The sequence below is a fragment of the Lacerta agilis genome, chromosome 9 (genome assembly GCF_009819535.1).
Source record: "Lacerta agilis isolate rLacAgi1 chromosome 9, rLacAgi1.pri, whole genome shotgun sequence".
Lineage (NCBI taxonomy): Eukaryota > Metazoa > Chordata > Lepidosauria > Squamata > Lacertidae > Lacerta > Lacerta agilis.
This window is the reverse complement of record NC_046320.1, coordinates 38,283,920-38,307,484: the sequence shown is the minus strand read 5'-3', so window position 1 is coordinate 38,307,484 and position 23,565 is coordinate 38,283,920. Positions and strand designations below refer to the sequence as shown.

At 41.6% G+C, this 23,565-nt stretch overlaps 1 protein-coding gene across 6 annotated transcripts in view; it reads right to left on the bottom strand.

Moving 5' to 3' along the window:
• The window catches only part of ZNF827 (zinc finger protein 827), a 112,244-nt gene that overhangs the window by 66,190 nt on the left and 22,489 nt on the right, over positions 1–23,565 (bottom strand). For all 6 annotated transcript variants that reach the window (XM_033159875.1, XM_033159880.1, XM_033159876.1 and 3 more), the window contains exons 2-4: positions 12,690–13,700; positions 3,352–3,524; positions 591–1,062 (exon numbers count right to left, since the gene is read on the bottom strand). In XM_033159875.1, coding sequence (XP_033015766.1) covers positions 591–1,062; positions 3,352–3,524; positions 12,690–13,700 — 1,656 coding nt within the window. The remainder of the gene's footprint in view (positions 1–590; positions 1,063–3,351; positions 3,525–12,689; positions 13,701–23,565) is intronic.

The window sequence follows — 23,565 nt, the reverse complement described above, 5'->3', positions numbered from 1 at the left end:
ACCTAATGGTCAGGGGTCCCTTTACATTTAAGGTGGGAAGACACCTGACATCCATCGCCTCAAAATATAAAACAGGGACATAAAACTGAGGAGTCTTATATGAGCTGAGGAACTTCAGCCCACATCTCAAATACCCAAGAGTAGAGATGCTTGAAGAATTCAATCTTTGCCACTCACTATATGAAGTAACCTGATCCACACTCCTTAGATTCATGTGCAGACTGAAACTTAAGTATTCACTTCTCTGAATATTGCAAGACAGCTCTCAGTAGTTTTTATTCCAAATTTATTTGGAGTATTTCCAACCTGCTCTCTGTTAAATATAATCCCAGAGCGTGCTACAACATAATGCACAAGAATTCCAATCATGGGCATATTTACATGGGACTCAACTCTATTGACCTTGGAGTCTCTGTGACCCTAGTTCCCGGTAACATTTAGAACTTATTCTGAGAGAAAAATACGAGTTAAATATGTCTTAAAACTTGTGTTTAAATACATACTTTGAAAGGATTTAACAGGGTGGCATAGTGAGTAAAAACATAGAAAAAGGGCTGCAGACCAGAAACAGAGAGTTTTGTCATCCTTACCTGAGAGCTTCATGAGAAAATCTGATGCCATCTTGACAGAGATGTCCTGGCTGAAAAGTGCCGACGCTGAATTGGTCACAAAGTCAATGGAGTCTTTTAGCTTTGTGTTGTTGGTGATTCTGTCAACAACACTGAGAGTGAAGGTTGGCGTGGGGGTGCTGCTGTCATCTTTGGGCTCTTCTTTTATCAGCAGAGGTGGGACAGTAGATCCAGCCACCTCAGGAGTTTTAGAGGCGGCAGCAGTCCCTGTGTGGTCTGTTGCCCCATCCATCTGCTGCCCCATTCTGGAGTTGTCACTTAGCAATGGCGACCCCTTGACATCCATTTCTGGGATCTCTTCCTTCACTTTGGCTTCTGTCCTCAGGAAGTGCTGGTGGCAGCGCATGTGGAGTTTGAGGCTGAAGTGGCGAGAGGAGGTAAATGGGCATAGCTGGCACTGAAATGTCTCTCCCCGGTCTTGATGTTGGTGAACCTGATTAAGCGGTTGATGATTAAGTAACAGTGACAACAACAGCAACAACGTCTCTCAGACAAATAGCAGAAACTTATTTCAGACAAATACTGTGCACATCTACTGGCTGCCTTCCTGCCTCCTTAGTGCTTATAGAGCTCAGTACATTTTATTTGCACATCTCAAAAGACCTTAACAAAGGAGGTCAGTATGGTGAGCTCATATTGACTCTCCTGTCTATATGTGACAATTTAATGATGAATATTTCACAGTACACATCTTTGTTCAGAGGTCACGGGTTAAAAGTCACAGAATTATTCAAGAGCAAGCTGCAAAGCACACTGCTTCTCAAATTAGTTCCAAAAGTCCTGTAATGTAATGTAATAAATAAATAAATAAATAAATATCCGCAAGGAATCAGTCCTTATAACCTAGTTTTTATTCCCTACAGTGTATAAAACCCTAAGAACTCCATCCTTGGGCACATTTACTTGTGAATAAATTCCATTGACCTTAGTGTATCTGTATCCCCAGTTCATGAGTTCTGTTGCTGCTGCCTTTCCAGTTGATGGCAGCCAGCATCTAAATCATGTTGCTGGAGGAGGGGGAGGAACATAGAACACAGCAGGGCTGGCATCTTTGCCAATCCATGCCAATGCAACATCTGCTCTGACCACTAGGTAGCTAACTGTATTTGAAGTGGTTTGCAAAGTTCATAACTGCAAACTGATTGCTTGCTCATGGTTTAATAAATCACAACCATGATTGGACATTCATATATATATATATACTGCTACACTCACATACCCAAAGGGAGAACGCATGGAGATATTGAAATCCTAGGCCTTCGTATGTAGAACATGCCTTACATATTTGGGTTTCTGATAGCAGTTTAGTTAATCTATACCTTGTATTACAGGCATCTCTGCAATGATGCACCTTCATCATACCTGCTTTGTACTTGGCACTATATTCAGGGATGGGAAACCTGTGGCCCATCAGATGTTGTTGGACTACAACTCCCATCATCCCTGAACATATTTACATCCAAATATTAACTGATTCCTGAGATCCTTAAGGTTTCTATTCCTATAGCTGCAGAACACTGTATTAAAAACAAATTTAGAGAGTGGGACCTTTTGTTAACTAGATGTCATCTTCAAGCTATGCAATTTTCATATTTTTATTGTTGTTTTTAATCTGATCATCTTCCAGATTACTTTTCTGAATTATCCGTTGGTGCAATCGAGAAAGCATTAACTGCACTAAGATTCCAAACTATGTCCACAGTATATTTAGAGGGGAAATAAGTTAGAATATCTGTAAATTGTTTTTTATGTATTAGTGGCCAGGGAGATATCAAATATGTTCACTATGTATTATATTGTTCCACTGTAATTTCCCCAAGGACAGGTTTTTGAAAGAGATTCTTCAGACACTTTCCTTTTTAAACAGTAGCGGGGATTGGTTATTTACTGATTGATAGGGATAAATTTTGAGCTCAGTCAGTAGAGCATGAGGCTCTTAAATCTCAGGGTCATGTGTTCGAGCACCATGTTGGGTGAAAGATTCCTACATTGCAAGGGGTTGGACTGGATGACCCTTGTGGTCCCTTCCAACTCTACAATTCCATGATTTTATATAAAGTTTCTATGTTTACTCCAGTGGCTCAATGGATCAGACAAAAATTTGTCAAAAAATGGGGTCCAACGTGCTGGAGTTGATCTATGCTAAAAATGTATCTCTCAACTTGATTGTTTGTAGTGTGATGATCAATTGTTTTTAGCAAATAAATCTGACTTTTTGATGGGCTGACTATTGGCCATTCTGGCTGGGCTCATAGAGGTTGAAATCTAACATCATTTGGAGGGCCATCTCATGGAGAATTACATTTTCACCCTTATAATGTTATAAGTGATGTGTAGCTGTATGTACTAGACCGAGGCTCTTATCAAGAAAAGCTTGGCACAGACTGATATTTTGTGTTCATTTAGGCACAAACATCTCACAGGGGACCTCTCTGAAAAATTATTGCAAAGCTTAGCTGCATGTATACAATCCCTTTCATGCAAGCAAATGGGTTTCCTGGATGGTGGCCAAACGTTGGCAAGTATTTGTTATAGATAGCAAGTAGGCTACTGCTTTCACTGCCCAACCCCTGTGCTGGAGAAAATGAATCCATACAAATGGCACTAGTAAAAATACAAACACCCAACCACTATGCTGGATTTTATAACGAGTAGGTTTTTAAAGAACTGCAATGACCTCATAGACTGGATTTCTTCAATTACCTGTATCCACTGACCTTACCTTCATGTGCGATTTTAGATTGTCCTTGCGTGCACAGCGAAATGGACACAAAGGGCATTGATGGCTTTTTAAGCCTGTATGTATAACCATATGTCGCTTCCAGTAGCTCTTCCTTTTTATCACTAGGCCACAGATTGGACACTGGAAAGGTTTCCCACCTTCTTCTTCTGAGGCTTAGGAAATAAGAGCAATAAAAAAAGAAAGAAAACATCATTCAATTGTAATGAACATCTCTGCCTCTATCTACATACTGTTTTGCAAATTTTATCTCTCCTGTGGAAATACCCCTTGGATGCTTTTCCTTAATGTTTTCATTCCATCTCTGGGTACAGAACTTTTAGAACAATGAATAATCATTTCCCTGGAATGGGGATCCTATGGGTCCAATGCAAGTGATGCTGGCAATAGAGGACAAGTGTCCCAATCATTCTTTGGTCAACCAGCAGAGGATGCTACTGTGCTTTACCTAGCCTTGTGAATATAATCCTGCAGCTAATTTTTTTTTTTTTTTTGCTTTTGACCTATGCAATACAGAGAAAGTACTCGGCTCTTTCTTTCTTTCACTTTCTGTCAGTGAAGTATTCAAAGAAAAGGGAAGTGATTAAATTACACAGTAATCCACACCTCCTGAATGAAAGCAATACTGAGCATGACATGCTGCATTTGCAATACTGATACTGAGAGATTTTAGAGCCCCTGCTGCTGCGCAATTTCATTCTGGCTCAAGAAGACCACTGATGCTACTTCAGGATTCAGAGGCAACTCTGAGGTCATTATTTAATTCATTACTCAGTTTTACCTGCACATTATGTCTAGAGCTTAATTCGAGCCCTAGAATCTGGTTTCATTGTGAGCAACCAGATATTTTTTTAAAAAAACACCACTGTTTTCAGTACAACTTCTATGGCTAATTCCCTTCCCAAATTGCTGCTCCTTTCTCATGGATATATGAGGGATGGAACTAAAGGTGTTTCTGGATTTGGTTCCCGTGGAAGGAATCTTTCGGTCGGAAGAAGATTCCTTCCACGGAAAGTAAAGGACCATGCATTTTCTACTCAGATATAAAACAATTTACTTATTCTTCAAGCTGGTCCTCACCTAAGGGACCACAGCTATGTTTGAATGGTCACAAGACTTTTCATAGAAGACTTGACTTCTGCATCAAGAATTCACTTTAGCATTTCATTACAAATGGGACTCTCCCATATTAATCCCTGGAATCCTTCCCCCCCCTTAAGTATCATATATTATATCTGAATGCTGCTCTTCACACCTGCTGGTTAAGCTAGAGAGAAAAGCACCTTTGGACATATACAGAGAAATCATCCACAAAGCCACTACTTGTGCATAATGTTAAAAGATGAGCTCAACAAACTGTGGCAAAGAATGAGCAAATACGAGACTTGGACTCACACACTGCTCATTCCCTTTCCTCTTCCTTTACATGCAAGGGGAAGAAATTGAAAACTGTGGTTTGTTACAAGCCATGACTGGAAGCTTTAAATTTCCTCCCCTCACACTCTAAAGGAGGAGGAGCGAGTCAGTCCAAAGCTCACATTTGATCATTCTTATAAAAAGAAACCACTATTTGTCATAATTTCTGAATCAGGCCACTGAGTCAAAATATATAATTTATAAACAGACTTATGTCCCAGCACCTCAAAAATTAAGTGCTTCTTTTATAAATGTGGCCATCAGTCATTACTGATAGTGGGTGCTATCAAGGCAAGGTAAAGATTTTGCAACTTGTTGAAAATGCTAAGAAGAAGAGAGGATTCTGCCCACTGAGTTGACATAATCAACCATCTGACATTACACTGCAAATTCCTAGTCCTGTTATGAGAAAGTTTACAGTGTTACCTTGGAAACAGGAGATATTTCTGTGACTGCCGAAAGGATATCTGATTATTTTCAAAACTGCAAAAGTCAGTGGCATTTTTCTTGCGATATTTAGGAATTATGTCCAGAATATTACAGCTCACTCCCTAATGTATTCATCAGCTGTTTTTCATCTTTCAGAACTCAAATGTCAATACTTTCTACGACTTGGAATGCAGTGATAAAACCTGCATGAACTTGTCATTTCCTACTGCACACTTTCTTGTAAAGATATAATTCAGCTGACTTTGCTAAAGCCCTACTGGATTGGTTCATGTGTACTCTGAATCTGTTTCAGCAAATAAATAATTAAATACAGCATCCAAGTGTCCTGTGCTGAAACAGGTGAAATCAGTAACCTGCATAAGTGATGCAAATTAAGGAAATACATGCAAATCTGCTTCCTTATTTAATTTAATCTGCAACTCAAATTAGGTAGGGGAGATGAGAAACAGAAAAGCTACAACAGAAAGCATTGAAGCCCTGCCTTCAAACAGTTTCTAGGATTACACCAGAATGCACTTTTGTGTTCATGTGCTTTTTTAAATTGTTTTTTATTAAAGATTTTCTTGTTTACAAAAATATGTGCAATGTCTCTCTCTCGTATTTTTTCCATGCATCATTTTTACAAATCAGTTTCATTTGTTGAGACATTAGGAAGAAAAGGGGGGAAGAGGTGGAGGGTGGGGGGAGATGGATGTGCTTTTCAAAAAAATGCAAAGTTCTCTCACATTTCACATCATGTATGATACAATTTTTCCATCATGGCACTGAGATTTATAATCTGAAAACAATGCCAGAATTGTTGCTTTCTCACTAAAAAATTCTCTGTAAAATGGTAGGTTAAGTAAAACTTCTTATCCTTGCGTCCTGTCATACTGTTCCAGATATGCTGGAATTGCCTTCCCACTCACTCTGTTAACCAGGACTCTGCTCTTTCCTACTTTTAAGTCTTTCCTCAAAATTTTATGCCTTTCCTGAATCACCTGATCCTCACTTTACCACAACTGCTATCTGACTATCCACAACCAATTCCCACTTTTCAGATGCAAATCCATGACCTAATCCTTGTTCAATGGACTGTGAGCTATTTGATGTGGGATGGAGAGTGTATATACACCCACACACTGGGCAATGCCAGACCCACACTGCTGTTGCTAAAAATCAATGTGCAAAGGTAGCAGCAACAGCAGCAGTAATAGTGGTAGTAGTAGTAGTAGTAGTAGTGATATCAGTGAATTTTATGCTTATTTTTTCTGCCCGAGTTCCAGTCCAACAGTCTGTCTGACAATGTTGATCAGTGTCCCCTAACCTGATCCCCTGCAGATATTTTAGGCTACAACTCCTATCATCTCCAGCCAATGCAACCATTGCCAGTGGCGGATTAAGGCTCCGCGGTACCCGGGGCGGCAAAGGAAACGCCCCGGGGGCGGGGCGCCGTGACGTCACATTGTGCTGTCACGACGCCCCGCCCGCGGGGTGTTTCCGGGAGTGCCGCTGCCGCTTCTGCAGCCCCCTTTTAAGCCGAAGAGCCCCCTTTTAAGCACTGCGGCTCAAAAGGAGGCTGTGGAAGCGGCGGTCCGGCGACAGAGTGCGCCTGCGCGAATTGTCATGCAGGCGCACTCCGTCGTCGGGCCGTGCGCTGCCGCTCCGAGGGTGACGGAGGGAGCGGCAGCGCGTGGGAATGGTGGGACGGGCTGCCGCTTGTCACCCCCACGCGCCGCCGTTCGCTCCGTGCTGCTGCTCCCAGGGGGACGGAGCAAGTGGCGGCGCGTGGGGGTGTCAAGCGGCAGCCCCTCCCGCCACTCCCCACACATGGCCTGTCACCTCGGGAGCAGCAGCGCTGCATGGACGGGGTGCTTGCTCGGCCGTGCGCTGTTGCTCCTGGGGTGACGGAGGGAGCGGCAGTGCTTGGGAATGGCGGGAGGGGCTGCCGCTTGTCACCCCCACGCACCGCCGCTCGCTCTGTCGCCCCGGGAGTGACAGCGCACGGCCGAGGAAGCACCCCGTCCGTGCAGCGCTGCTGTTCCCAGGGTGACCGGCGTTGCGTGGGGAGTGGCAGGAGGGGCCGCCGCTTGTCAACCCCGCCCGCCACTTGTCTCCCCCATCCGCCACTTGTCACCCCTGTCGCCCGGGGCGTACCGCCCCCACCGCCCCCCCTAGCGACGCCCCTGACTATTGCTACCAAAAGAGTAAGAGATAAAATATAAGCAAAGCCCATATGTTCAGCCCACTTCTTAATTCCTTCCTATGCCAGTGTAAATCTAGTTCACCTTTAGATTGGACTTGGATTGTGTGCCTCTTCAAATCCTACACGTGTTCACTTTGAAGTACATCCCATTGTGTTCAATGGAGCTTATCTCTTAGTAAGTGTGTTTGCAATCCTATGAACTCTTTCTTAAGAGAAGGTCCCACTGAACTCCCTGGGACTTACTACTGAGTTAACATGCATTGGGTCCAGCTGAATAACCACAACATGCTCTGTAAGAAGCAGAGTTAATGTTTTTAGGTGTATTTTATTCTAACCATCCGCTTTAGAAAGTACATGTACCAGATCAGGCTTCCTCAAACTCGGCCCCCCTTATGTTTTTGGCCTACAACTCCCATGATCCCTAGCTAGCAGGACCAGTGGTCAGGGATGATGGGAACTGTAGTCTCAAAGCATCTGGAAGGCTGAGTTTGAGGAAGCCTGTACCAGATATTTCCAGATGGCAGAAACATAACTGATCATATAGGAACTGGCACCACTTTCTCTTATTCATTTCCAGCTTTCTAAATGTGATTAAAATGCTGCTTCCCTCATAAGCAAATAATGTAAATGCCGAAGAAACGCAGCATGCTTGCCAATGGAAGGTTCCATCCCATTACTTGCTGGAGGGCAAGTGGCCTACAAGACAAATTTCCCCTAATATTTCAGTTCAGCTCTATAAAAACGTTGGGAGTATCCAAAGGCATTGCTTCGCTCACGAGAAAAAGTGTGGAATATTTATGCTTGCATATGTTTAGAAGTGATCCCGCTGAATCAATCAGATCTATGATTCTGGGAACATGGCATTACAAGATTCAAAACCAGACTTATCCTACCAAAAGTTTAGAAAGGATGTGTATATTGTAGAACAGCCTTTGCCAAAGCTGGTGCCCTCAAAATGTTTTGGACCACAGCATGTGCTGACTGGGGCTGATGGGAGCTGTACTCCAGAAAAATCTGGAGGGCACCAAGTTGGCAAAGGCTGCTGTAGAGAAACCACTATTAAAAAAAAAAGTCTAGACGGGATTCACAAAGCACAAAGCCTTTGGATAGCAGGACATATTCCTTATCCATTACATTCCTTCTATCTTTTAAATGATGAAATCTTTTCGATATTTTAAAACAGCATTCTAGGGAACAGTCTACTTAATGTTCTGTCCATTTCAATATTGCATTTTTACATGGTTGTAAACCTCCCCAGGTCTTTTTGGTCAAGGGCAAGAAATCTAATAAACAACAATGAGACAGCTTTACATGGTATAGTTACTGATCTACCAGATATATGTACTTACATGAATTTGCCAAATAACTGCTACCCTTTCAACACAAAAGTTTCGGTGAACTCCACTTTCTCCATTCCCTTGCTTCCCAGTCCATATTTACATACCATTTGACTGCAATAAAACCTCAAACCAGTTTACAAAAAACCTACTACCCATTAAAATTATCCACAACAGACAATTAAAGGCAGTTGCAAACACATTAACATCAACGTGTCTGGATACAAACATTTTAAGCAGGCCCTGGAAAGGGTACAAGCAGAGGCGCCTGCCTAATGTCAATAGGCAGGGAGCTGCAAAGTGTAGGCACTAAGAGTGTGTTGTAGTAATCCAACCTGCTTGGACTACTGTGGTCAAGCTCTCCCAGTCCAGGAATAGCTGCAGCTGTCACACTAGTCACAACTGGTAAAAGGTGCTACTAGCCCCTGAGGCTACCTGGACCTCAGACTGGATCCAGAAGCACCTCAGACTGCATCCCTGCTCCTTCAGGGGCAGTAGAACCCTATTGGTGCCGGCAATTAATCACTTTCTCAGGTGTTTGCCCATGGTGCCTCCACCTTGCCAAAATTCAAGCTCATCCTACTTAATGATAAAGCTTAAGACAAGGATATCTAAAATATCATCTCACCCCCTACATGCCCAACCGACCACTGCATTCTTCAGCAGAGGGCATCCTATGGATACTAGGCAGAAGGCCTTCTCAGTAGTGGTGCCCGCCCTGTGGAACGCCCTTTCATCAAATGTCAAACAGATAAACAACTATATGAAGACATCTTAGAAGACATTTGAAGGCAGCTTTCAGTGGATGGCCCAGTCGGACAGGCAGAATATAAATAATCAAATTGTTGCTGTTGTTGTCATCCTACCATGAGGTCCACCTTGCATGATGTTGGAATTGGGTTTTTAGTGTGCCCTTTGGCAGGTGCCTTCACTATTTTCCTTTTGCCACCTACTGAAGGCATTCTCCTTTCAACAAGCCTCCTAGGTGGAGAACTTCATTCCAGTTAGCTTCTGTATTGGATTTGAATTAATTTTATTTATGTTGTTCTTTTAAAATGTTTTATATAGATACTTGTGATTTTATAAAATTGTTTTTATATATGAAGTTGTTTAAATTGTTTTATAGAATTGTAAATCCCTTTGGGATACTTTATGTGCAGCAATGCATAAATGAAACAATTATAATGATACCCTATTAGAACAATACCATATCTGGCTGTGCTGATGGTTCAATAGTTCCTGTATTTGACTCAGTATTTATTCCACAGACATGGAAGCAGAGGGAGAAGAAGCGTGAGTGAAGCTTCCTCTCTTGCTGCTGCTTCGGGATTCTGCAACCATCAGACTAAAAATGCTAATGGTGATGAAAAGAAGCGAATTCTTCATCTATTTAAGCCATTCTTTACCCAGCCGTATAGTATATGAGAAATGCTGCCGATATAATCCTTGAGGGAAATCACATTTATCTTAATGGCAACTGGACATGACTCGTGGCTATATGAGCAGCAGGTCTACAAAAATAACAAACAAAGCTTCAAAAAATTAAATATACTGTGTATGCCATAAATCTACAGAATGCCACAAAACTATGGTTATGAAAAGAATCAAAGGAATGCATGAGATTTATTTTCACTGTGGTAATACTCAGTTTCTACACTCAGCTCAATTGCTCAAAATTTTCTTCTTCCCAAAACATGTATTAACGGTGACCTCTTTCTGCAAGCGGTACCATTTTTGCAGCAGTGACAAACACTGCAGAGTACCGTGTCCCTAAAAAACAGCCCAACTCCTCTTTAAAAATGAAGAAAAAAAAGGTAAAGGATTATTATTCATCTGATTATCATCTAGTTAATTATTTTCAAGCCAAACAGGGAAGCAAAGTAATGCTTCTGAAGATCAGTTGCTGGAAATGGCCGGAGGGGAGAATGCCCTTGTGCTCAGGTCCTGCTTGCATGCTTCCCAGAGGCATCTGGCTAGCCCCTGGAGGAACAGGATGCTGGAGTAGATGGGCCATTGGCCTGATCCAGCAGGCTGTTAGGCTCCTATGAAGTGTCCAACAAACAGTCAAGTCTGTGTAAGATGTTTCCAAAGCAACACCAAAAATATGTTTTGTAAACTTATTTGATTTTTACCTAAACAACTGGACCTGAGATTCTGGAAAGCATGAACTTATACAAAGGAAAATGGGTTCTCTTGGAGAGGCTCAAAAGCTATCCTGACTCTTGAAGTTATGTTAGTGGGCCTAGAAGTCTCCCATTGCCACTCAGCAAGTTATATATTGTTTGTTTCTCTTTTTTTACTTGTTCCCCATGACGTTTGATTTTATTTTATTATTTTTACCCCACTTTTCTGTTTGGGGAGATGCAGATCAGCTTAAAAATACTAAAACACATGTAATGAATATTCATTGCATGCTATGGATGGTACTCCATATAGATGGTTTTATTTATTTATTATTATTATTATTATTATTATTATTACTCTACTGACTAGTCTAGGCCTGGTAGAGAATCAAACTTTACTACAAGCCACTAGACCATGTTCTCTACATGGTCATGAATATTCTCTACAAAGTTTACCCAGGATCTGAAAGTCTGTGGCAATCTAGTTCCACTGCTCTCATTGAGCACTGCTGCTTGCTACTCCAAAAAAGTCATGGTTACTTATAAGTTTTCTTTCTTTGTTTATTTAAAAAACCATGCTAACAATATTAACTGATTAAATGTTAACTTTCTTTGAACTACAACAATATTTCCATGGAAAGAAAAATATGGGATGCGTATACTAAAGAATAAATGGGAATTCATATATATCTCATTACTTATCATCTATGATTTAAAATATTTATCTGTTGTTCACAAGCAGAATTATCTTTGGGCAAACAACTGAATTCTGCCCTTTCGGACTAAAGCAGTAAAGTGACAAAAATAAGGATAAATAGATTCTATAGAGCATAATTAGGAAAAGTCTGTTCATTTTCTTCTGCCTAGTGATATGGTTAACCTCATTAGTAACTGTGATTTTTGTTGTATTTGTAGCACCTGCAGGCACTCGGTCCTCAAACCTCCTGCTTTGCAAATAGGCTGTAACCCTGTTCAGCCATTTGGAATGCTTGTTTCATCAAGAAGGGAGATGGCACCTTCCACCTGACAAACATACTTTCATCTGAAACTGTGAAAAGAGCCTAAAGGAAAGGTGGAGAACCTGAAGCCATCCAGATGTTGTGAGACGTACAACTCCCATCATCCCTAACCACTGGCCATGCTGGTTGGGGCTGATGGAAGTTGGTACAGCAACATCTGTAGGGTCCCAGGTTCCCCCATCCTTGGCCTAAAGCAGGCATAGGTAACCTTCGGCTCTCCAGATGTTTCGGACTACAATTCCCATCATCTCTGACCACTGGTCCTGTTAGCTAGGGATCATGGGAGTTGTAGGCCAAAACATCTGGAGAGCCGAAGGTTGCCTATGCCTGGCCTAAAGTGTACGCAAGCACGGTCCCTTACATGGCTGGAGGAACCTTGCTTTTCTATTTACTATACACAAACAACTGAACAGGACAAGGAGCTGACAAGGTGAGGGAGATGTCATATGGCGTTTAGCTGCTATTAAAGTGCACCCTAGCCTCTTTTAAGTAAAAAAAAAAAATCACACATTCACTGATATGTGCTATGTAACAAAAACTCTTTTATCTCCTCCCCTAAAAATGTCTTTTAAAGTATTATAAATTCGGTTTGGATAATGAGTCCAGATTTCAGAGAGAACTGTATTAAACACCAGTTTCCTTTCAAACACGCAGGAGGCTAAGGACTCTGATCCATCACATACATTATTTTAACTGCCTTCTGCTTCATTGTTTTTTTTAATGTACTGAAACAATGCAGAACTGAAAATGCGAACGATGCTCTAACTCTCAGCAAAATGACAGCTCATACCTGGATTAGAGGTTTTAGAACTTCTTCCTTTAGGGGCTGGGAGTAACAATAATTCCAAAGACTGCGGTGGAGTTACTTTCTCTTGCTTCATATCTGAAAGCTGCAGGGGATCTTCTGCAACCAGTGACTTTTTCTTCTCAGCCAAAAGACTGCCTGCAGCTCTTGCAGCGACCTCCTTGAGAAGGGCTGCTGAAGAAGTCATTGAGGCGAGAGAAAGAAAAGAGCTAGCTGGCGGTGGGTGGTCCTGACCAGGAGTCATGCTTCTCTCACTGACTTTCTTTGATAGTGCGGCTAAGGTGGAGCTTGCAGACTGGGAACTAAATGGCGAAGAAAAGGTTTCAAACCTGATAGGATCTTCAGTTCGAGAAAGCGACTTGTCCTGAAGGACTGCATTGGCAGCTGCTTTCAACTTTAGGATGGCTGAGTCCGGAGACAAACTGCAAGATGGTGCCGAGTTGGGCAGCCACTTGCCTTGATTCCATATAAACCGGTTGTTGGTGCCATATTGGTCATTATGTTCCTGTTTTTCAGCCAGCTTTCTAGCAAGGACACTTAGCTGCTGAGCATGATGCGTAGGTGGAGAAAAGGAGATGTTTGAGCCAAGATTTACAGGGGACTCAACCCTGCCGTTAACTGCAACACTAGTGTCTAGCTTGAGAGAACCAGCCTCCAGCAGACGTCTCAGGTTACTACTCAGTGGCTTATTTGGGCCAGGAGTGTCATCTTCACATGCAGAAGACACACCGGGAGAAAGGTGTTCTTTATTCTGTAACACGTCCCTCAGAGCCTCGTTCTCAACAGCTGCTAGCTCCAGGGTGTTGCTGCTAGGAGTTGCACTCCCCAGGGAAGTGTCTGGAGATGTGGACTGTTCTTGGATCCTATCCTCAAAGGATAATTTGAAGTTCTCCTGGACTTCTCCATAGGATGCTTCTGATGGGGTTTCCGAAGAGTTTCCAAACCAGTGATCTTCCTCACTAAGCTCACCTTCAGCTTCTTCCTGCCGGGTACCATCTGTGGAGAATCAAAGGGAATCACTTTCATTTCAAGTTCTGTCCAAGTTAAGTGTATCTATAGGACTCAATGAGGTCGTATGAAGTTAACAAAAAGATTCTCAATAAACATTAGCTTGATACAACTTTAGCACCAACTATGTTACGTTTTCAGCATATTTTTAAAACCTGTTTCTTCACCCAGACATTCCAATACCACTGATACTGATTTGGCATATACCACCAACCACAGTGTATTGTACTGAATATTGGTACTTCAATTGTAGATTGTTTCATACAGAAACCCCACAAGTTACACAGTTAACTTGTGCAAATTCAGTTTTACATGCTTGGCGAAAAAATAAAAATAAAAAGGGGACAGAAAGGGAGTAAGCATTCAGGAAAAAAGACGTTGGCAATCCCACCTCCGATTGAACCCAATATGTTCCGACTATATGTGACTTTGGCTTTAGGCACAATCTTTGAAACATAGCCCCCACGTAAGTTGTGGGGCTTACTATAATGTGTTTTACTATTTTTACATGCTGTTTTGGATATTACACAAGAGAAAATCTTCAATATGTGATGTAGGAAAAAGCAGAGAACACTCATCCTTTAGGGCTTTGAAGTAACCATTTGTACGCTTGACTTGAGAAATAAGGACAGGCAAATGTATTTGCAATATGACTATCACAGCTAATCATTATAGCCCCATCAGCACTATGCATTTGAAGCAGTATTATGCCACTTCAAACAGTCGCAGCTTCCCCCCCCCCCCAAGCATTCTGGGAGCTGAAGTTTGTTAAGGGTGCTGAGAGTTGTTAGGAAACCCCATTCCACTCACAAAGCTACAATTCTCAGATTTCATAATTAATCCCATTTCCCGGGGACCTCTTTCTTTGCTTATATTCAGACATGACATGAAAGATTTTGGACCCCACCCAGAAATTGTACATAGCTCAATCCGGCATAACACCACTTAATTGCATAATATTAAGATTTATGACTATGTGATGTTTATTTCTAAATCATTATATCATGAATAGACTCCAAGAATATGGATTCATCTCTCCCTGCCCCCAGACTAAAATAAAAAAGCAAGTCAGTTATTCCTTGAAAGAGAAATAACCTAGCTGTTTCATAAGATTGTAGTCTAAAGGGGGGTAGTCAAAATGAAGAGCACTTCCAATAGAACTGTCATTTTTCAATTGAAAATTGTTTGCTTCTTTAACCACATTTTCTCATCACTGGCAGTTCTAACATATCTTCTCCCTCCCAAGAACTGACTGGCAGTGTTTAAAGGGCAGTGACCCTGGATTGCTCTTGCTCACAATAGGCATTCAGAGAGACACAGATATGACCAAGGACTTTTTTGTGCATCAGGCTGGCCAATCAAAATGCAGTAAAGAACAATAGTAACATTAAAATTAAATGGATGCTATCTCTTCTTGCCAGATATCTTTAATAGCAGGACTGCTTTAAGAAGAGAACATCTCATACAATAAAAAAGAGTCATGGAAATACCATATTACCATGAGTCACCAAGAATATTTGGGGGAAGGTAGAATCTAATCACATGAATACTGTGATGCTACAGTAAATAAAAGTGGTTAAAATTGACTCTAGTAACATTAATGGTTGAATACCTGGATACCTGGATACAGAATTATTAACTGAGCCCATTTATACTTCCAACAAACATACAAAACATAAATTTGTAGCAGACAATTAACAGAATCAATTAATAATCAGCAGAACAGCAAAATAACAAGACATGTCCCATTTAGACATTTACTGAATTGCAATTTAAATGCTATGAGAGATCCAGTTAATTGTTGCTAGTGTGTGGCAGGGAAATTTTTTGTTTCCAGAAGTATGAAGTGTCCCAAATTCTAATCTGTGGATTGTATATCCAACAAAATTATACTCACGAGCAGACCCACTGAAATTAGCAGATCTACGTTAGTCATGTCTGTAGTTTTACTCTTCCTAGGATTAACATTTGATACAATACTGGATCTGGAAGCCCTCTAGAACCAATGGGCAAGGAGGGTGGGTCCTCAGGAAAGAAGCTGCCTGTTATGGATGGGGACTGGGCAAAGAGGAGAGAGGAATCATCGTCCTGTAGTAGACTATGTTCTCTGCATACAGAAGGTCCAAGGCTCAAACATTGGCATTACCAATTAAAAGGATCAGGTAGCACGTGATGTGAAAGACCTCTGCAGTTCTAGATTAGGCAGATACGTAGCCCAACCTGGTATGAGGCAGCTTCATGGGAGTTATGGACAACACCCTATTTCTCATAACTGACAGTCCAAGACATAACTTAAGGTATATGAGACTCAGGGTATGATCTGCTGCCATGTGAGGCCAACACCTTATTGAAGGTCTGGGTTGGGTCACTGCATAGATGGGAACCATGTCTATGCTGCTTTGGGTTCCATGATGAAATGAAGTGCAGAATAATGTAATAAAATAAAATAAAAACCACCCACATACCCCACCTTGAAGAAGCCCGCAGACTAGTGTACGGAGGAAATGTTTGTTTGGGAAACATTGTTTTTTTGAAGGTTACAATTTTTAAAAAGCAAAACTACCACCATTAACAAGGACTGGTGAACCCCGAGATGAAAGCCTCACTTTAACTTTGTACTCATTACAATAAATAATAAAGAAAAACTAGCTGTTCCTTGGTTCAGTACATTCAACAGCCTGTAATCAGTTTTGAAGCCAGAACCTGACCTGACCTCACCATCTAATCAGCTTCTTAAAACACCGCTTCGTCTCCCCAGCCCAAAGAAGAGTCTCCTCCTCCTCAGAACTGTATTGAAAACCTTTGTGGGCCCTCATAGTGGGCACAAGAGTACTTCAACCTCATAATAATGTTGAGCCATGAAGAATACAATGCCCTTTTTAATTTATTTTTTTAGGCCACTCAGATTAAAACATCAATGCACTTTGATGCAAGCAACATTTTTTTTTTTAGTGCAGCTACTCATTTAAACCTGCCAAGGTCGCCAAGGCAACCAGATTGCAGTCTCTCTTCCAGGGGAGAAAGAAGGTGCAGAGAGCACTGACTTGTAAGAAGAGTGCACCAGCAATATTCAGCAAAGTTGAAGAGTTACTGTGCAATCTCTGTGAGAGGCAAGCCCATACCCAGTTAAAGACAAAGATGATGGAAGCCTATTTTGCTTGTTTAAAATGGACCTGGGGGATGATCGTCAGAGGACTAGTTGACTTGCAAACTGGACCCACCTGGAGCAGTTGGTTCTGTGGGCATTTTTCTATGTGCCTGTTCTCTGCATACGCACAATAGCCTGGACTGCACAGCACAGCATGTGAAGCTGCCTTATACAGCACTAGATCATTGGTCCATATTGCCCACCCAGCATTATCTGCCGACTGTAGGCCACCAAGGCTTCAGGCAGAGGCCTTCCTCAGCCCTAGTCCTAAGATCTTTTATCTCAAGGATGGGGAGCCCTATTCAGCCCAAGGGCCAAATTCCTTTCTGGGCAATCATCTGAGGGTCACATGCCACTGGTGGGTGGGGTCAAAGGTAAAGGTCGATGGAGCACGCAGTTTTAAATTTATCTTTGTACAGTACCCTAGTTTCCGCACATTCTTTATCCAAGTGAACAAAAAGCACTAGCCAAGTCCAGCCATTAAAAAACACTCAAGGAGGGTGTGAAGTAGGCAGCGCTATTCTAGAAAGAGGTCCCGGAGCTCACCATGAACTTCTCCCTTGTTCTCTTAGAATGGCAACGGTGCCCACCTGAGAGGTGTCAGAGCCGAGTTCTTGTGAGCTCCAGCTGAAAAAAATAAAATAAGCCCAGACAGAGAGGCCTGAAGTCCACTTTTGGCCCCCAGAGCTGATGGTCCTCCTCATTTTTTTTGGACATGCCACAGATTCACTGAAGCTAGGAAATTGGACATGCACAGGCTGTGCCACTGAACTCTGTGTGGCTCCCTAAACCAGTGTGTGGGGAATTGCTGAATGGGTGGTTCTATCATGTGACAAGAGGAAGCAATGCACAACCCTATGATTCTATTATTAGAAAATCAGTTCCAAGAATACCTTGCAAAAATAAACAAGGAAGTCTCTAAAGAAACACAGGCCAACAACTTGGTTCATTTCTTCATCTGAAAGGATGCCTTGCTACTTGATATATACCACCATCTCCTTTAGCAATCCAAGCTAACTTTCACATAGCCAACATATTATTGGTCACACACACACACACACACACACACACACACACTTCTAAGGCTGATAGATCAGCCAATTATCTGCTTCCCAGAATTTTATTTGTCTTCTGTTTTTTATCTGTACATTATCAATACCTATTACAAGAAGATATCGTTTTAAATTATCAAGACAGTCTTAAATTACCAGGACAGGCTCAATGCAATTACAATTGGCTTATTAGGAAAAGCATTATAAAAATAAATCTGTACCTTTATATTAGAAAGCTTACTCATAAGAAATTTATTTTCCATTACCAGAAGAATGCTGTTGTTTTGTAGGGAATATGCAAGTACTTGATATGATTCTATAGCCCTGGTACACCAGGTTGCCATTGCCAATGTAATCATAAGAACTGTAGTTGCAGAAACTAAAACACTCGTTACACTTTGGCCATGTCCTTGGACAATGCTCTGCCACCCACCCATCACATCATTGCACACCTATACTATGCTCCCTTTCTACACAGTGAATACTTTCCTGACTTTCCCTCAGTGGGGAATACTTCTACAACCTTTGAGTGTGGGCACCTGCATTTCTAATTTTTTGACAATCTGCATGCATCGCCAAAGAAGAGGATGAAAAAAGGTGCAGCAGATGTGCATAAAATTTGCAGCTGCCGATTAATAGACAGAAATTCACATTTAAAAGGACAATACTCTAAATAGAAATAACAGTACATTTCACCATAGCAGGGGAGAATGTGTGGCAAAGTGCTGCCAACTGCTGATGAGCAACTTCAAGGTTCCTGATCTCCCCATTTTTGTTTCATTATCTTTAAGCTGGACACAGACCAGGCAGCCCTTCAAACAGAGGATTCCTTCAAAGAGAGGGCTGTCCTCTGCAAAGTAGGACATGTGGCAACTCTACAGCCTGTTGGATAACAGGATTGCTACACCAGCACCCAGTTATTTGCTAAATCTCATCCCTTGTATGACCAACTGATCACTGCTCTCTGCAAGAAAGGGCATCATCCTCCAGACACCATCTTATCAGGAGGTCTCTTCCACGCTGTGCCAGAATCTGTGGCAGCACCTACTCTTTGGAAGTCCTTCCTGTTGCATATCAGTCAGGCACTACTTCTATTGTCTCTTTGGCACCTGTTGAATACTTTCTTCTTTAAATCATCCTGTGGTGTGTCTCTTATGTTTTTCCCAGCTGCTGAGTAGTCATTGATTGCACAAAACGGTTCCTTTGTTCATAGTCCACATGCCCAAACCACCAAAGCCCCCACTTTCATGCTTCTAGTTCTTTAGATGTGGGGGGCAGAATGAGGAAAGCCCTTTGATAAGACCCATGCTCCCCCTTCATGGGGTTACATACTTCTAGTGGTATGCCATTGCCAACTGCAGAGCAAAGCCCTAGTCACGTGTTGGTCACATGAAATGTTAATGTGTGAATAAAGGGAAGTGGAAAGTCCTGCATGTGACATTGTACATCCTACACTCTCACTCCCTAACTCAGTATGTTTGGTGAAGATTGGAAGAGGGAGCTAGCTATACTCATGTAGGGGATCCATTAGCACAAGTTGGTGTAGGAGCAATGCTGGTATGCCGAGCCAACAAAACTAAAGGGATGGAATCATACTCCGAGTTGTGTGTGGCCTTGCCTTCATCAGCACTAATTATGTACAGGCAACTTATAGGAATGGACATACAGTGGTACCTTGGGTTACAGTCACTTCAGGTTACAGACTCCGCTAACCCAGAAATAGTAGCTCGGGTTAAGAATTTTGCTTCAGGATGAGAACAGAAATCGAATTAAGTTCTTAACCTGAGGTACCACTGTACTACTATGTCCTTAAGGAGACAGAAAATACCATGAAACAGCTTGATTTCTCTTTGGTGTATCTAGAATCACATGAGTCTCAACTTCAAAGAAAAATAGGTATTTTCCCCCTCTTGGGAAAATAGCTAGAATCCATATGTTCTAGCTTTATCTCCAAGAATGTATCCTTTAAAGTTTATATCTGCTTTATGGGTGGACAGTGAAACTGGAGCACAGTGTTTCAAGGTTTGATTACCTGACCACTTGAACTAAAAGAATATTGATCTTCCACAAAAAATAAGTATACCTCTCTCTTTTTTAAATTTGATGTGTTTTAGAATAATTTCCTTTTGTCATGAAGCTGGCAAAACTTTTCATTTGGGAAAATAAAATAAAAATCAACATAAAAACTACTTGTATGAACTAAACAACTGTTTATGGTCTCCAGTTAGGCACCATTATATTGTGGCAACATCATTCTTATTTTATCTTAAGACTGTTTTGCCTCTAAAATCCATGCAACTTATTATGAAATGAATAGAACTAGAACTGGTTTTGAAAAGAAGAGGCAAAAGGTACTGAGTAATGATTTGTGGATCCCCATAGCTCAGGTGATAAAGCATGAGACTCTCAACCCCAGGGTTGTGGGATCAAGCCCCATGTTGAACAAAAAGATTCCTGGGAGGAAGACCCTTCATCGCCTACAGACAGCCGCCCAATCTCAAACAGCTCCTCACCCACAATAATACAACAACAGGACTCAACATGGACACTGGTACCAGAGCCTGCAATAAACCCAGATGCCAACTTTGCTGCCACATAAACCCGGACAATACCATTACTGGCCCCAACAACATCAAACGTACCATCTCAGGACTATTTAATTGCTCATCTTCCAACATTGTGTATGCAATCAAATGCCAACAGTGCCCTTCAGCTCTCTATATTGGACAAACAGGCCAAACCCTACGCCAAAGGATAAATGGACATAAATCTGATATCAGGAATCACAAGACAGAGAAACCAGTAGGAGAACACTTCAGTCTCCCAGGACATTCTATACAAGACCTCAAAGTAGCTGTCTTAATACAAAGAAATTTCAGAAATAGACTGGAAAGAGAAGTGGCTGAATTGCAACTAATCACCAAACTTAAAACTATGGAGAAACCTGGTCCGAACAAAGACATTGGATTCTTATCTGATTATACATGACAAAGCTATCTTTAGCCATCTCACCCCTTGCCTTTCCCTGCAAGACCAACTTAAGAGTCGTCAACAGGTTTCCCACACCTATCAGCGGATCACCCATTCCCACCACCCTTCTGAGTAATACCCCTCCCCACTCCCTCACTATATTTAAGGGTCTGGTGACTTCCGTTTCAGTGTATCTGAAGAAGTGTGCATGCACATGAAAGCTCATACAGTACCAAGAACAAACACAGTTGGTCTCTAAGGTGCTACTGGAAATAATTTTTTATTTTATTTTGTTTTGACTAGGGCAGACCAACACGGCTACCCACCTGTAAAAAAATTCCTGCAATGAAAAGGGGCCACACCTTGCACCAGTTTGTATTCAGCCTGTAATAATCTGGCTACGGTCTGCAATCCAAGGATAACTGGATTGCCTGTCTTTGGGTAAATACTGCTCTTCCTGGAGCCCACACTTTTTGTTGTTTTGCCAGCACAAATAAAAATGCCTTACCATGCTTCTTTGGATACTGAAGCTCTTGTTTTCATGGGTCTATCAAATAGAAAGCTCTGTTAAAATGAGGATAAACTATAAAGCATGCCTCTAAGATAGAACCAGCACTCAAAAGAAGTCAATGCAATCAGGAAGGGGCTCTGAATTGATTTTAACATTCCTACATATGTAATAATAGTGAGCTCATTCTCTGAGTGTAGATGCTTATGTCACCCAAATGGCTCTTTCCATGCACAAGAGGCTCAGAAGGCTCAGATATATCCTAAGGTTTGCAAGAGCACACACACAACTTTTTTGGGGGGAGGTGGAAATCAAAGAGGAGAAAAAACAAAACTACCAAATGAGAAAGGGCTTCAGTGGCCAAATAACGCAGACTGACTTTTAAGGCAAAGAAAGAGAACACTACAGTAGGTGGTAAGGAAAGGAATGGGGGAATTCTGGAAAAAGACATGGCTTGAACAAAAGCCTTCTAAACGGCAACATTCTGTTGCAGGTCCTGTGAATAATATGGTGTCCACATTTTGGAGGCTGGGGAACCAATATGGTTTCCTTTCCTTGCAGGCATCAATAAAAGCAATTTAAAGTACCCTAGCTATCACTTTCAAAAACACAAACATATGGAGTGTTGGCAGTTTCTATTAAAGGCTTAGACATCAGATAAAGGCAGAAGTAATAAAGGGAGTTTTAGGAGTCAGGATATCGCTTTGCATTCTTTTCTGCCCTCACCCACCCCCCGACTCTCTTGTTTTACCCACCAATAGCTCCAAACTGTTCTGTGAGTTTCAATGTTACTTCCTCAATCCCAGAAACAAAGGGAAAGAATATTTTTCAAATGCTGCAATTTGTTCACATATACTCTGCAGTACAATAATATAATTGATTAGGCTTATGCATTTTATTTTATTTTTGCAAAATGTCTTCCTATTGCAGAATTTGGATTATTAGGATTATTTAGGTCACAGTTCTAGGCCCTCTGGCCATCTTCCAGTGAGGTAAGGTACACCCACACTAAAAGCTTTCTGGACATTTCCTTTTCTGCAGCTAACAGCAAACCACAAGGCAATTTTTAAACTCAAGGAAATTTAAAAGTGGATTTGGGGTTTTGGCAAAGGATTTGCCGAACAGGAAGCAGCTAGGAAAAAATGTCTGTTGCAGGCACACATCTGGTATGCATGAGCCTGCGGATCACTAACTCACCCATCCTGGACTACAGTGGCTCACAACTGTTAGGATTTGGTTGTGGACCATCAAGTGGCTCACAACTGTTAGGATTTGGTTGTGGACCATCAAGGTAATGGCAGCAGATGTAGAAGACATTAGTTCTGTGAAGAGGTCATGTTGAGTATCATGCTGAGTAACTGGTCATAAGAATGAGCATATACCAACCTATTCATTGCTGATGTGTTTTGAGAACCTGTGTTGGTAACTGCCTCTTCACTGGGTTCCAAGTTATTATTATTTATTAAATTTATATACCACCTTTCATCCAAAGATCCCAAGGCAGTTCACAACAGAAAAGTACAAAATGAGAAAATAATTTATCATAAAACAACAATGTAGAACAGTGAAATTGTGTATTGTTGACCATCAGCACTGCCTTCTTCCACAAAGTGGCCAACTTAGATGTCTCTGGGAAGCCCAAAAGCAGGATGCAAAGACAACAGCTTTCTCCTTATGTTATTTCTCAACCATTTGTATTCAGAGGCATTCTGCTGCTGAACTTGGAAATGGACTATATACCATCATGACTAGCAGTCACTGATAGACTGATCCACTATGAGCCTGTCTAATCCTTTTTAAATCTAAGTTGGTGCCATTACTACATCTAGCAAATTCCGTAACTATGCACTTTGTGAAGAAGTCTTTCCTTCACGGGATGGTTCCTGATTCTAGTTTTATGAGAGAGGGAGAAACTTCTCTTCACTTTCCCCACAACATGTATACATAATTTTATAAACCTTGGTCCCCCCTTACTCACCTCTCTCCCCCCAAATTAAGAAGCCCCAAAACATTGTAATCTTTCCCTTCTGTGATCCCTGATAATCTTACTTCCGCTTTTCTGTGCTGTTTGCAGATCAGCAATATTCTTGTTGAGACTAGGAGTGGTATAATAGCATTACGACACTGGCAGTTTTATATTCAATGTATAGTCCTGATCAATGACAAAATAGACAG